This window comes from Pseudophryne corroboree, chromosome 12 (assembly GCF_028390025.1).
Source record: "Pseudophryne corroboree isolate aPseCor3 chromosome 12, aPseCor3.hap2, whole genome shotgun sequence".
Taxonomy (NCBI): domain Eukaryota; kingdom Metazoa; phylum Chordata; class Amphibia; order Anura; family Myobatrachidae; genus Pseudophryne; species Pseudophryne corroboree.
In genome coordinates, this window is record NC_086455.1 from 13,327,439 (window position 1) to 13,343,074 (window position 15,636).

At 52.8% G+C, this 15,636-nt stretch overlaps 1 protein-coding gene across 6 annotated transcripts in view; it reads right to left on the minus strand.

The window, feature by feature from the left end:
- Window positions 1–15,636, minus strand: part of LOC134980276 (Fc receptor-like protein 4) — an 82,540-nt gene that overhangs the window by 55,223 nt on the left and 11,681 nt on the right. For 3 of the 6 annotated variants that reach the window (XM_063947024.1, XM_063947023.1, XM_063947019.1), the window contains exon 1: window positions 7,072–7,186. The exons of the other annotated variants lie outside the window; for them this stretch is intronic. In XM_063947024.1, coding sequence (XP_063803094.1) covers window positions 7,072–7,144 — 73 coding nt within the window. In that variant the 5' untranslated portion in view covers window positions 7,145–7,186. Of the gene's footprint in view, window positions 1–7,071; window positions 7,187–15,636 lie in introns of those variants that run through there. 6 annotated transcript variants of the gene reach the window in all.

The window sequence follows — 15,636 nt, forward strand, 5'->3', positions numbered from 1 at the left end:
TCTCTGGAGTGTGTGTGCCGGCTGTGTGACAGGAGGAGAGTGCGGCAGGAGATGACGTCACTGCAGCACTCGGCTCCTGACAGCTAGATGTGTGTGGAGGAGGTGGCGGGTGTGTGTACGCGGGGCAGGGAGGGGTATGAGAGCCTTCTCCTGCGCCACCCGTCCCTCCTAATGTGTATGCCGGGGGCAGCAGCAGCTGCTGTTATTGTTCGGCCGGCGCCGTGGCCGGGGAGTCAGAGTTGCTGGGAGGGGGGTGACATGGACAGGCAGCAGGAGCAGAGACTTGCTGCACATGTGGTGGGCGGGCTCTGTAACTCCACCCACCGCTGTGACTCCGCCCAGCGTTACGGCCAGGCACAGAATCACAGACTTGGGCAAATATATAGGAGATATATATATTTTTTTTTTAAAGATTATTTTCATTGTGTCTGTATTACTCCTGTACTTGGATATGTGTTACTGTTTTGCACTACTTGAGTCTGATACAGTGGTGTATTTCTATTGTACTATAGTATAAAATCTATCACTATTTTTAAAACAAAAGAGATTTATTTATTTTCTCCTAAATCCCTATTTTCTACTCTCAAAGCAAAAGAAGGGACGGTCCGTAAACTCCCCATCATACATGCCAACATTCTGGCTGCCCCATACGGGCAAGTATGAGGGGCTTGGAAGAGACCCTTAGCTTACAGTACTAGGGGGCAGATTTAACAACAAATGATATTCTTGTCAGGGCCGAAACTAGGATTTTCATCACCCGGGGCAAGGCCGTAATTTGCCACCACCCCCCACCCTAAAAAAAAACAAAAAAAAAAAAAACATGCAAACACTGAGACTAAAATAATTATATAATAAAAAAAATGTAAAAAAAGGGGATACTATTGGACAATATTCCCCTATGTGCCCCAAATGCCCTAAGCATTACATGCCCCCCCAGCAGCATGTTCCACTACATGCCCCCCTGTGTGTCTCCATACATTGCACTTTATCACTGCACTACATTCCCATATCCACTGCATTACATCACTCATACAACATCCCCTACATACTGAACTACATCACTACACTACAGCGTGTCTTCTCAATGGTGTGTAGGCGGCAGCTTGTTATCGGTTGGTGCTGGCCAGGCAGCATGGATCATACCCTGCTGAAAAACACAGCACCAACAGCTCACCTCTATAGCTTGCACAGTTCACTGCATGCTAGTCGCAGCACTGCATGGCAAAGAGAGTTTAAGACAGTAGCCAGCATAGGAAAAATCCTAGGTACTTGAGCTCATCCGCACAGCGTCAGAGCCAACTGTGGGCAGACAGGTAGGTCAGAGACATTGCCCCGGGAGCAGTCTGCTGTCTCACTGGAGCAGGACAGCACTGCTGGTAAAAAGAAAAACCCTGTTCCTCTGTAACTCCATGGCATCCCCCTCAATTCCTGCACCCGGGGCACATGCCCCCTTAGCCCCCCCCCCCCGCCTAGTTACGGCCCTGTTCTTGTTATCACTCGTTAGAAATGATAAATGGTGCTCCAGCCAATCGCCTCCTATCGTGTGTTTGAAAAATTAGTTAGGAGTTGACTGGCTGGAGAACCATTTATCATTTGTAACGAGGGATAACAAGAATATCACTGGTTGTTAAATCTGCGCCTAGGTTAGAGGATATCTGACTTTGTTAAAAGCAAATGGTTCAGCACTGAGCAGATAAACATAATTGGGCAGACCCAATGTTGCAAAGATGGAAAGAGCTGTTAATAGTTGCATGGGACCCAGTGGCAAACGCAGGATTTGCATGGGGGGGGTTTCCAGAACTGGGTGGAGCCAATCACGGGGGTGGGGACTGAGGTGAAACTAGTATGTCTGTGTGTGTATTATATATATATATATATATATATATATATATATATATATATATATATATATATATATCCTATATATTTGCCTTAGTCTGTGACTCTGTGCCCATAATGCTGGGCGGAGTCACAGAGCTGGGCGGAGTCAACTGCATCTGCTGCAGGGAGCAACCCCATACCCAGTGCCAGCAGCAGTCAGGTGCAAGACCCTACCTTACAGTATAGGAGGTGAGGCTGCCGGCTGCTGTGCCTGTCCTTCCCCCCCCCCACCCCCAATCACCTGTGACAGCGGGCTGTGTGCTGTGCAGTGCGGGTCCTGAAAAGGGAGCGGAGCTACGGCGTCACGAGGGGGAGGAGCTACACAGGATAGAGGGGCTACACGGGACCAGACAGCTGAACAGTGGTGGAATCAGCATTGCAGTGACGGCCAGCCAGACTTGGTAAGTGGACGGTGAGAGAGAAATGTGTGTGTGTGTGTGTGTGTGTGTGTGTGTGTGTGTGTGTGTGTGTGTGTGTGTGTGTGTGTGTATATATATATATATATATATATATATATATAGTGGGGGGGGGTGTGCGTGTGTGTATATAGTGGGTGTGTGTGTGTGTGTATGTGTGTGTGTGTGTGTATATATGGTGGGGTGTGTGTGTTTGTATATATGTGTGAATTGCGTGTGTGTGAGGTATGTCTGTGTGTGCGCACTTTATGGACGCCACTGCTGGGGGGGCCATTACATGCAAGGACACTACTAATATAGGGGGGGCATTACGTATAAGGACGCTACTACTATAGGGGGGCATTACGTATAAGGATGCTACTACTATAGGGGGGGCAATACGTATAAGGACGCTACTACTATAGGGGGGGCATTACGTATAAGGACGCTACTACTATAGGGGAGCATTACGTATAAGGACGCTACTACTATGGGGGGGCATTACGTACAAGGACGCTACTACTATAGGGGGGCATTACGTATAAGGAGGCTACTAATACTGGGGGGCATTACATATAAGGACGCTACTACTGGGGGGGCATTATGTATAAGGACTCTATTACTTCTGGGGGGCATTATGTATAAGGACGCTACTACTACTGGGAGGGCATTACATGTAAGGATGCTACTACTACTGGGGGGGCATTATGTATAAGGACGGTACTACTACAGGGGTGGCATTACGTATAAGGACGCTACTATTACTGTTGGGGGGCATTACATATAACTGCTACTACTACTGGGGGGCATTACGTAAAAGGACGCTACTACTACGGGTGGGGCATTACGTATAAGGATGCTACTATTACTGTTGTGGGGCATTACATATAACTGCTACTACTACTGGGGGGGCATTATGTATAAGGACGCTACTACTACTGGGGGGGCATTATGTATAAGGATGCTACTACTACTTGAGGGGCATTATGTATAAGGATGCTACTATTACTGTTGGGGACCATTACATATAACTGCTACTACTACTGGGGGGGCATTATGTATAAGGACACTACTACTATTGGGGGTGCATTACGTATATGGACGCTACTAGTACGGGTGGGGCATTACGTATAAGGACGCTACTACTACGGGTGGGGCATTACGTATAAGATGAATAAGATTGTGCTACATTGTGGCGTAATTTTAAATGGGGGTACTATTGTGTGGCCATGCCCCTTAGTTGTGAGACCACACCACTTTTCCCGATGCACAACAAAGGAATATGGGAGGGCGCAAAATTCATAGTTTGCAGGGGGGCGCCGAACACCCTAGCAACGGCCCTGGCCACCAGTAGCAAAAGTACACCACGGCCACTGACACTATCTGCAGGGAGGGGAACAGCGCTGATATGGAGGGTACTTGCAGGCAGCGAGTCGCCGCCCGCAGCTCCTCTCCCACCTACACACCATACCTGCCCCAGGGAGAGGGCGCTAGCTCAGGCACCGCTAGATCAGCATCTGCAGCATACAGACAAGGGCTGCCATGCTCAGCGGCAAGCGGTGCGGAGCATGTGCAGCGGGACAGCGCCAGGACGGGACACGCACTAATCAACATTGCTGCTGGGCCGGAGCTCCCTCCGTCTGCAGCCTAAGGACACGCGCCGCACCTCTCCAGGGAAACACCATGCCTGCCCGCCCACAGGGCTCTGGACGCTTACCTATGCTCCGCGATCACAGCAGCTGACGCTGCCAGGCAGGATGGAGGAATGACGCCCGTCAGACGGGGCAGACAGTGTGCGGCGGAACGGGGCCAGGAAGGAATGCTGACCACGACCCATTGCTGCTGGGTCTGAGCTCCCTCCCTCTGCAGTCACCATCTCACAGCAGCAGCCAGGAGGTTAGTGGCCACCATGACCCGCACATCCTTACCTCACACATACCTCACACATGAGAGCAAAGGTACACACACTGTGACATCACACCTGTAGCCCACCCCTATATCTGCTAAGTACTCCCCGTCACTATGCCCTGTCACCCTCATCCTGCTCTCTAACTGCCTGTCTGTGTACTGGCCTTCACCCCTCTTACACCATCACCAACCCTCACTAACTACCACAGAGACTATGTGCACTGATATCTGCCCCTCCACCACCTGCATCGCCCCTGGACCCCTCCCCATCCCCCGCAAACCCCCGCACCTGCCCCTCCACCACCCGTGTCACCCCCACCCACTGCGCCTTCGGACCCCCTACCCCACCCGCAGTGTCTTCCAAACCCCTCCCCCATCTGCAGCAGCCCCTCCCCCCATCCGCTGCACCCCCGGACCCATCCCCTGCACCCCCAGCAACCGCAACACCTTCGGTCCCACTACCCCACCCGCAGCACTCACCCCACCACCAACTACTCCACCTGCTCCTCCACCACCTACAGCCCCTCCCGATCCACCGCACCCTCACCCCCCCCCCTCCCTCCCCCACCTGCAGCGCCTCCAGGCCCCCTACCTCACCCGCAACACCTGCACCCTTCTCCACCAGTAGCGCCTCCGGAACCCCTCCCCCATCTGCAACAGCCCCTCACCCGCCTCCCCCACCCACAGCACCCCCACCCCTCCCGCATCCCCTGACCCCATCCCCATCCGCTGAACCCCCGCACTCACCCCTCCCCCATCCGCTGCACCCACTGACCCATCCCCTACACCCCCTCCTCTCCAGCAACCGCAACACCTTCGGACCCACTACCCCACCCTCAGCACCCACCCCTCCACCACCCACTGCACCTCCGGACCTCCTACACCACCCGCTCCTCCACCACCTGCAGCCCCTCCCCATCCACCGCACCCCCACCCGCAGCGCCTCCAGGCCCCCTACCTCACCCGCAACACCTGCACCCTTCCACCCTGCAGCGCCTCCGGAACCCCTCCCTCATCCGCAACAGCCCCTCACTCGCCTCTCCCACACTCCCGGACCACCTCCACCATCCGCTGCACCCACCCCCTATCCCACCCGCGCACACACCCCTCCACCACCTGCAGCACCTCCAGACCCCCTCCCCCATCCACTGCAAATCCACACACCTGTCCCTCCACCACCCTTGGCACCCCCACCCACAGCGCCTACGAACCCCACACCTCCACACACATGGACCCTGCCTCCTCCAGACCCCTAACCTCATTCACTGCACCCCTCCCTCTCCCACCCGCAACGCCTCCACACCTCCTACCCACCCGCCACACCCTTTCCCACCCGCAGTACCTCTGAAACCCCTCCCCCATCCAGCCCAGCATCTGCCCCTCCCCCACCTGCCCCTCCCCCACACACAACGCCCCCCGGCCCTCTCCCCCGGTACCCACCCGCGGCGCCTCCAGACCCCCTATGCCACCCACCCCTCCACCACCTACATCACCTCCGGACCCCCTCCCCCATCCGCCACACCCCGCATCTGGCTCTCCCCCGCCCGCTGCACCTTTGGATCCCCTACCCCACCCACGCAGCAGGCCCTTCCCAATCCGCATTGCCTACACCATTCGCAACAGCACCGCACCCGCCACTCCCCCACCCACGTTACCCCCGCATCCACCCCTCCCCCACCCACCGCGCCCCCTGGACACCTCCCCCATCCACTGCACACCCGCACCCACCCCTTCCCCATCTGCAGCGCCTTCGGAACCCCTCCTCCATCCGCAACAGCCCTGCAGCTGCCATCCCCCACCTGCGACACCCCTGCTCCTACCCCACCCACAGCGCCTTCATACCCCCGCCCCCATCCGCGGTCCCCACTCCCCAAACCCCTTCCTGTTGCAAGGGACTACGCCCCATTCACCATCGGACACCCTTTCATTGTGCAATATTCAAACACTAACAAAACTAGGAATGCAGGTAATACTCCATATATTGACATATATTGAACCCCAGAAAGGCGTGCAGGGGTTAAGGGGGCGTAGCCCCTTCCGACTGTGTGAAGAGCGCCTGTAGGGCGCGATGAAGCACCTAGTATATATATATATATATATATATATATATAAAACCACAATGAAGCGGCACTCCAGGACTTAATTCAAATAAACTTTTATTAAGCAATTACAAGTACCATCAGGAAGACAGCAGGCTGCAGAGAACGCTAGACAGCCATTAATAATACTCATGCCTCTCGGCAGAAAGGATGCTCCTCTGACCCGCTTGCCTTTCTGAGGCCGAAAGGACTGTACCTGATAATACGGTGCTTTCTTCGGCTGTGGGGGAATCTGAGTTATAAAAAAGTCGACTTCCCAGCTGTTGCTGTGGATACGAGGTCCGAGAGACCATCCACAAACAATTCCTCACCCTTATAAGGCAAAACCTCCATGTGCCTTTTAGAATCAGCATCACCTGTCCACTGCCGAGTCCATAATACTCTTCTTGCAGAAATGGACATTGTATTAATTCTAGATGCCAGCCGGCAAATATCCCTCTCAGAGCCGGCGCTAACCGCTCAGCGAAGTCTGTAAAGCAGGTAGGCGCCGGACACAAGAGGCGCTCTCCCTGCTCTGCTACTACAGCTTGGTAATGTGCACTTTCAAGTGTTGCTGCCGCAGCCTATGCCTGTCACTCTGTATGACAGCCAGCAGTGGTGCCGGCAGCATGAGAAGCTCCTCGGTTTAGTCTGACACGTTTCCGGGTCCTCCCCTGTTCCCTTTCCTCCCAGCTCCTCCCCGCAGGATGACAGTATTGGACGGACTGCAGCGTTGCACGGCTCCACCTCCTTCCCTTATCACAAAAGACACAGTTTGTATCACCCGCAAGATGTCCCATACCCCTTACCATCAGGGGCGCATTCAGATAGGGATTCTCTGTCATTTTCGGAGTCCATTTTCATCTGCAGCAGTGTGCTCATAGCAGATGCCGGGCAACCAGTCCCGATGCTCTGCTGAGCTACATTACTTTGTGATTAGAAGCAAGAACAGGAAGTCACATGACGCACATGTGACTGCACTGGAGGTGGAGGAGCCTCAGATAAGAACACAAACAGCCCAACAGGTAAAGCAGCCAGTTCATACCATTACCATACGGTTGGTTGGTTGGTTGGTTGGTTGGTTGGTTGGGGTAATAGTATAAATGTGTGCTGTGGGGTATATAAGTGTGAGGGGGTATATTAATGTGTGCTGGGGATAGTATAAATGTGTGCTGGACCCTGGGGGGTATATAAATGTGTGCTGGGGGGGGGGGGGTATATTATTAATGTGTGCTGGGGGGGTATTAATGTGTGCTGGAGGTAGTATAAACGTGTGCTGGAGAGGGGGGTATATTAATGTATGCTGTGGAGGGGGTATATTAATGTGTGCTGGAGGTAGTATAAATGTATGCTGGAGAGGGGGGTATATTAATGTATGCTGTGGAGGGGGTATATTAATGTGTGCTGGAGGTAGTATAAATGTATGCTGGGGAGGGGGGTATATTAATGTATGCTGGGGAGGGGGTATATTAATGTGTGCTGGAGGTAGTATAAATGTATGCTGGGGAGGGGGGTATATTAATGTATGCTGGGGAGGGGGTATATTAATGTGTGCTGGAGGTAGTATAAATGTATGCTGGGGAGGGGGGTATATTAATGTGTGCTGGAGGTAGTATAAATGTATGCTGGGGAGGGGGGTATATTAATGTATGCTGGGGAGGGGGTATATTAATGTGTGCTGGAGGTAGTATAAATGTATGCTGGGGAGGGGGGTATATTAATGTTTTTTTTTTAAATATATTATTGATGCAGTTTCCCACTACTTGTCAGCCACTGCCTCTCCCCGTTCGCCTTTCTCCTGTCACCCACGTAATCTCTCCCTGTCACTCACTGACACTCGTCCTCTCCCCATAATCTCTTTCTCCTTACACCATCTCCCTGTCACTCACTAACTCTAACCATCTACCTGTCACCCACTAACTCTCACACTCTTCCTGTCACCCACTAGCTCTCATCCTCTCCCTGTCACCTCTCTCTCCTGTTACACTCTGCCTGTCGCCAACTGATTCTCACCCTTTGCCTGTCACCTCTCTTAACTGTCACCCAATGACTCAGCGTCACCCTCTGTTTTCACCCTCTACCTCTCATTGTCACGCACAGGCCACTGCTCTAATTGTGGCAAATGCAACTCATTTGCCACAATAAGTGTGCCGTGGGTTTGCATGCACCCGCGATCCATAGGATCAAATGGTGAGTATGCTACCGTGAATGGGACGCAGCTTACCATGGCTAGACACAAGCGTGATGTTGCTGCTTGTGAGTAGGATGAGAGTGGCCACATCTGTCTTTGTAGGAGGGCGGAAAATTTATAGTTTGCAGGAGGGCGCCGAACACCCTAGCACCGGCCCTGATCCCTCTGTGCATCCCTCTTATATAAGACGACGTCTTTTATATGCTCTATGGTTAGCAAAATGGTGTCTCTGTCGAGGGAATCAATGTTATCTGACAGGGTATCGGACCAAGCTGCAGCAGCACTGCACATCCATGCTGAAGCAATAGCTGGTCTCAGTATAGTACCGGAGTGTGTATATACAGACTTCAGGATAGCCTCCTGCTTTCTATCTGCAGGCTCCTTTAAGGCGGCCGTATCCGGAGACGGTAGTGCCACCTTCTTTGATAAGTGTGTGAGCGCTTTGTCCACCCTAGGGGATGTTTCCCAACGTAACCTGTCCGTTGGCGGGAAACGGTACGCTATCACTAACCTCTTAGAGATTACCAATTTCTTACCTGGGGAACACCACGCTTCTTCACGCAATTCATTTAACTCATCAGATGGGGGAAAAGTCACTGGCTGCTTTTTCTCCCCAAACATAAAACCCTTTTTAGTGGTAACCGGGTTAATATCAGAAATGTGCAACACATTTTTCATTGCCGTAATAATGTATCGGATGGCCCTTGTGGACTGTATATTTGTCTCATCCTCGTCTACACTGGAGTCAGACTCCGTGTCAACATCTGTGTCTGCCATCTGAGGTAGCGGGCATTTTTTTGAGCCCCTGATGGCCTCTGAGACGCCTGGGCAGGCGCGGGCTGAGAAGCCGGCTGTCCCACAGCTGTTACGTCATCCACCCTTTTATGTAAGGAGTTGACACTGTCGGTTAATACCTTCCACATATCCACCCACTCTGGTGTCGGCCCCGCAGGGGGCGACATCACACTTATCGGCTCCTGCTCCGCCTCCACGTAAGCCTCTTCAACAAACATGTCGACACAGCCGTACCGACACACTGCACACACACAGGGAATGCTCTGATAGAGGACAGGACCCCACAAAGTCCTTTGGGGAGACAGAGAGAGTATGCCAGCACACACCACAGCGCTTTATAATACAGGGATGTACACTATACTGAGCGATTTTTCCCCTATAGCTGCTTATTACACAGAGTTTTCGCCTAAATTTATGTGCCCCCCCCCCCTCTCTTTTTTACCCTTGAAGTCTGGAAACTGCAGGGGAGAATCTGGGGAGCGTCCTTCCAGCGGAGCTGTGAAGAGAAAATGGCGCTGGTGTGCTGAGGAAGATAGCCCCGCCCCCTCCACGGCGGGCTTCTCCCGCATTTTTAAATAGTTAATGGCGGGGGTTATTGCACATATATAGTTTATTAGACTGTATTATGTGCCTTTTTGCCAATAAGGTAATCAAATGGCTGCCCAGGGCGCCCCCTTCCCCCAGCGCCCTGCACCCATCAGTGACCGGAGTGTGTGGTGTGCTAAGGGAGCAATGGCGCACAGCTGCAGTGCTGTGCGCTACCTTCATGAAGACAGGAGTCTTCAGCCGCCGGTTTTCAGCTTTCTCTTCAGTCTTCTGGCTCTGCGAGGGGGACGGCGGCGCGGCTCCGGGAATGGACGATCGAGGTCGGGCCCTGTGTTCGATCCCTCTGGTGCTGATGGTGTCCAGTAGCCTTAGAAGCACAAGCTAGCTGCAAGCAGGTAGGTTTGCTTCTCTCCTCTCAGTCCCATGTAGCAGTGAGTCTGTTGCCAGCAGATCTCACTGAAAATAAAAAACCTAACAAATACTTTCTTTTCTAGGAAGCTCAGGAGAGCCCCTAGTGTGCAACCAGCTCAGGCCGGGCACAGATACTAACTGAGGTCTGGAGGAGGGTTATAGAGGGAGGAGCCAGTGCACACCAGATGTAGTACCTAATCTTTCTTTTAAGAGTGCCCAGTCTCCTGCGGAGCCCGTCTATTCCCCATGGTCCTTACGAAGTACCCAGCATCCACTAGGACGTCAGAGAAAACCCCATTGGAAAGCGGACCCCCATCCAAGCCGTGCATGGTGATACGTCTATCTAAGGGTATCTGTGGAACGCCTAAAGCCTTAGCCCAAGCTAAATCCATAAAATTTCCTGCAGCTCCACTGTCGACGAAGGCCGACACCAACGAACTGAGGCTGCCAAAGGAAATCTTTACCGGAACTAATAGAGAATTATTAGAGGTGATTAACTGCAGACCCAAGTGAACCCCCTCACAATTCACTTGGTCAGAGCGTTTCCCGGCTTGTTCAGGCAGTTACGTGCGATATGTCCCTTACCACCACAATACAAACAAAGACCAGAACTTAACCTTCTGGTTCTTTCCTCTGGGGACAGCCGGGAGAGACCCATTTGCATGGGCTCCTCGACGTCCTCAGGAAAAGTATATACACAAGGATTAGGCCTAAAAGTTGTTCCTCTTTCAGCCCTCCGCTCTCGGAGACGACGATCAATTTTAATAGCGAGCTCCATAAGTTTGTCTAGAGTCTGAGGAGCGGGGTACTGAAGGAGACTGTCTTTAATAACTTCCGACAAACCGAGGCGAAACTGACTGCGCAGGGCCGGGTCATTCCAGCCACAGTCGTTTGACCAACGGCGAAATTCGGTACAATACACCTCTGCTGGATTTTTGCCTTGCTTAAGGGCACGCAGGTGACTCTCAGCTGATGCTACTCTATCTGGGTCGTCATATAAGAGGCCTAAGGATTTAAAAAAGGTGTCTACTGATAACAAAGCAGCATCATCCGCTCTTAGCCCAAACGCCCAGGTCTGTGGATCACCCTGAAGTAGAGACATCACAATCCCGACCCGCTGAGACTCAGTACCAGAGGAACGGGGCCTTAAACGAAAATAAAGCTTACAAGCTTCCTTAAAATTAAAAAAATCCTTTCGGTTACCCGAAAAACGGTCAGGTAAATGCATCTTTGGTTCTGGAACCATACTCGGGGAGGCTCGCAAAAGATCTTCCTGCGATCTCACTCGAAGAGTAAGGTCCTGAACCATCTGAGTTAGTTCCTGTATTTGGTTAACTAAAAGCTGACTGGGGTTTGGCCCTAAACCTGCCGGATTCATGAGGCCGAATTTCTAGGCCCACCAATACAACTGAAAAAATTAAACCCCCCCCTTTTTTTTTTTTGTTGGCCTGTGATAATATTACGATCCTGATGCTCAGGGCAGGAAGTCTTATGTAGCGAGTCCTGAGCACCTAGACGGAATGCTGGGATTGGGAAATGGGAAGGAAATAGCCCCTAGCACCCTACCTCCGTTGTCTTAACCGTGTTATCAATTCACGCCTGAACGACTATGGTTTCTTGGCCCCATGGCAGCTGCGTTTGAAGGGCGGATTAGGTCTGCCCAACTCCGATGCCCCCTCAGGTCTTAAAGAGAGACAAGGCGTGAACTGAGACAGGGTAATAACAAGGGGACCTCAAACTGAAACAACCACGCTAGGGGCTATAAACTACCTAAAAACTAAACGTATGTGCGGCGCACCGCCAAAGGAAAAGAACTACAAAGAAACCACTGTCCACTCCCCCACACGGCACCGCCGAGTTCCGGGGAGGACAGTGAAAGCGGAAACCTCCGCAAATGCACCAATTCACAGTGAAGTAAACACTAAGCGGCATAGGCCGCAACACGCGGCAGAAGCCGCTACTCACAAAACCGGGCGAGAACCCCAGATGACAGAAACAGGTTCGCAAGGACTAGAAGGATTCCCAGGACCGGCTTCGGACCTCCAAAGTACCAGAGGGCAGGGAGCAAGATCCACCAAACACGGCTGACAGGAACAGAGTTCTGCAAGGCAGGAACAGCATACAAGAAGCTATCACCGGCGGGGCTGCAGTGTGCTGGCTCACATAAAAAGGCCCTGCTGGCCAATAACAGGAGGGCCAGCAGGACCAGCCCCCAGACCCTAATTACTAGTTGCCGTGCAGCTGCCCTGCTGCACGAGCAACCTAATTAACTATTCTTAGCAACGGGGAACGCGGTCCACCTGTGGCGTCCCCGTTGCTATGCACCCAGCGGCCCTGCGTTGCCAGGGACCCTGCGGCTATCGTGCGCACGGCGTACTGGCGTTGCTAGGCGCCGTGCGGGGAACAGGGAAGGAGAGAGGCGCGGCGGCCGTGACCGCTGCTCAGTCAGGGCACGGCCAAAGAACAGTGAGCTTAGTAGCTGAGCTCCCTAAGAGGTAACACTATTACCTTAGTGCCTGTAAAACTCTGCTCTTTTGCTACCCAGTCTGGATTACAGTTGTGTTACCAGTAACATCCAGTATTCTTCAGTCTCGTCTTACACAGCCGTAGTATTCTTCAGTCTTGTCTTAAAGTCACAGCCACAGTCATTGTTCTACATACATTTGCGTTTCCAGTTATATCCGGTACCAGTCCAGTTCACAGTGCAGTTCTCAGTCTCACCGGTAACCAGTCCGGATCAACGTCTTCAGCTCTCCTCCCAGTTCTGTGCAACTCCAGAGAACCTATTTCATAATAACCTTGAGTACACAAAACACCTTCTCCTGGGACAGTATATCCAGTTCGTACTCACCAATACATTCCCCATCCTGCTATCAACACCAAGTCCCTGGTGATCCAGTGGTCAGGATACGGCTCCCTCTGCCGAGGCCCGGGTTCGACCCCCGGTCAGGGATTGCTCCTTACTACTTCATCTCACTGTTTCCCACAAACCAGCCACATATACACATAGTCCTCCAGTTACCAGCAGGGCCGTAACTACGTGTGTGCCAAGGGGGCTTGGCACACAGCGCAGTTGCCCTGGGGGCGCAACGGCCAGCGGCATGTAATGAGTCAAATTGACTCATTACATGCCGCCTCTGTGACTGCGCCGTGCGCGGCTGGAGGGAGAGGAGAGCAGCGCCGGGTTCAAGGAGGAGGAGGGAGGGGGAGCAGAGAGCTGCAGCAGCGCTATTTGATTGGTAGTAAGCGCCGCTGCAGCATCCCCCTCTCCTTCTGTATTGGCTGCCCGGCGCTGCTGTGGATGCTGGGATGGAGGAACCGCATCCCAGCATCCATAGCAGCGCCAGGCAGCCAATACAGAAGGAGAGGGGGAAGCTGCAGCGGCGCTTACTACCAATCAAATAGCGCTGCTGCAGCTCTCTGCTCCCCCCTCCCTCCTTCTCATCTCACTGCCTGCACCAAGGGAGATCCAAGCACGAGGAGCCTGTCAGCGGGGAGAAGGTAAGTATGTCTCTCTCTCTTTCTTTCTTTCTCTCTCTTTCTCAGGGGGACACCGTCTGCCGCAATGTGTAAAATGGGGACCTGGCTGCCCCAATGTATAAAAAGGGGGCATGGCTGCCGCAATGTGTAAAATGGGGTCCTGGCTGCCGCAATGTGTAAAAAGGGGGCCTGGCTGCCGCAATGTGTAAAATGGGGTCCTGGCTGCCGCAATGTGTAAAAACGGGGGGTCCTGGCTGCCGCAATGTGTAAAGAGGAGTCCTGGCTGCCACAATGTGTAAAATGGGGTCCTGGCTGCCGCAATGTGTAAAGAGGAGTCCTGGCTGCCGCAATGTGTAAAGAGGAGTCCTGGCTGCCGCAATGTGTAAAGAGGAGTCCTGGCTGCCGCAATGTGTAAAGAGGAGTCCTGGCTGCCGCAATGTGTAAAGAGGAGTCCTGGCTGCCACAATGTGTAAAATGGGGTCCTGGCTGCCGCAATGTGTAAAATGGGGTCCTGGCTGCCGCAATGTGTAAAGAGGAGTCCTGGCTGCCGCAATGTGTAAAGAGGAGTCCTGGCTGCCGCAATGTGTAAAGAGGAGTCCTGGCTGCCACAATGTGTAAAAAGGGGTCCTGGCTGCCGCAATGTGTAAAGAGGGGTCCTAGCTGCCGCAATGTGTAAAAAGGAGTCCTGGCTGCCGCAATGTGTAAAATGGGGTCCTGGCTGCCGCAATGTGTAAAATGGGGTCCTGGCTGCCGCAATGTGTAAAAAAGGGTCCTGGCTGTCGCAATGTGTAAAATGGGGTCCTGGCTGCCGCAATGTGTAAAAAGGGGGACTGGCTGCCGTAATGTGTAAAAAGGGGTCCTGGCTGCCGCAATGTGTAAAAAAGGGTCCTGGCTGCCGCAATGTGTAAAATGGGGTCCTGGCTGCCGCAATGTGTAAAATGGGGTCCTGGCTGCCGCAATGTGTAAAAAAGGGTCCTGGCTGCCGCAATGTGTAAAATGGGGTCCTGGCTGCCGCAATGTGTAAAAAGGGGGACTGGCTGCCGTAATGTGTAAAAAGGGGGACTGGCTGCCGCAATGTGTAAAAAGGGGTCCTGGCTGCCGCAATGTGTAAAGAGGGGTCCTGGCTGCCGCAATGTGTAAAAAGGGGTCATGGCTGCCGCAATGTATTAAAAGGAGTCCTGGCTGCCTCAATGTGTAAAATGGGGTCCTGGCTGCCGCAATGTGTAAAAACGGGGGGTCCTGGCTGCCGCAATGTGTAAAAAGGGGGACGCTGTCTGCTGTAATGTATAAAAGGGGCTCTACCTGGTGTAGTGGCGCTACTGTGCAGACTACTGTGCACCGTAGTATGAATTGCTGTTATTTTGTGGCCACGCCCCTTCCCCGTGAAGCCACGCTCCTATAAATTTTTTGCGCGCCTGCGGCGCGCACTGCCCCTGTCTTACATGGGGAGGGGGCGCCACTGTCGTTTCTTGCACACAGCGCTAAAATGGCTAGTTACAGCACTGGTTACCAGCACGGACTTCGCATATACGCCGGGTTCACAAAATCAGCAGTCATGACACTGACAAGATAAAGTGAGAGAAGCTTCCACTTACCTTCTCACACAGCCAGGGAAATGGCGATGACACGAGTGCATATGCACAGCAGGACGTGTGCGTGCCACAGCTAAAAGGCTAAGCCCCTCCCTCTGTGTTCAGATTTTACCTCAGCGCTGAGATGGAGGTCACTGTGTCAGTGTCTCCTACAGACACTTTAGCTCTGCCCCATCTTCGCTCCAAACATGGGCTGTATGATACGGACATAAATTTCTCATCAGATGAGGAAATACTGTTTAAAAGAAGAAAGCTGTTTACCCTGTACAGTTGGAAGACAACAGGGACACGTCTGAAAAGGGAGAGGTCAGTCAGGCTGCAGAGCCACCCTCCCCTCCAGCATATACAGCCCTGTATTC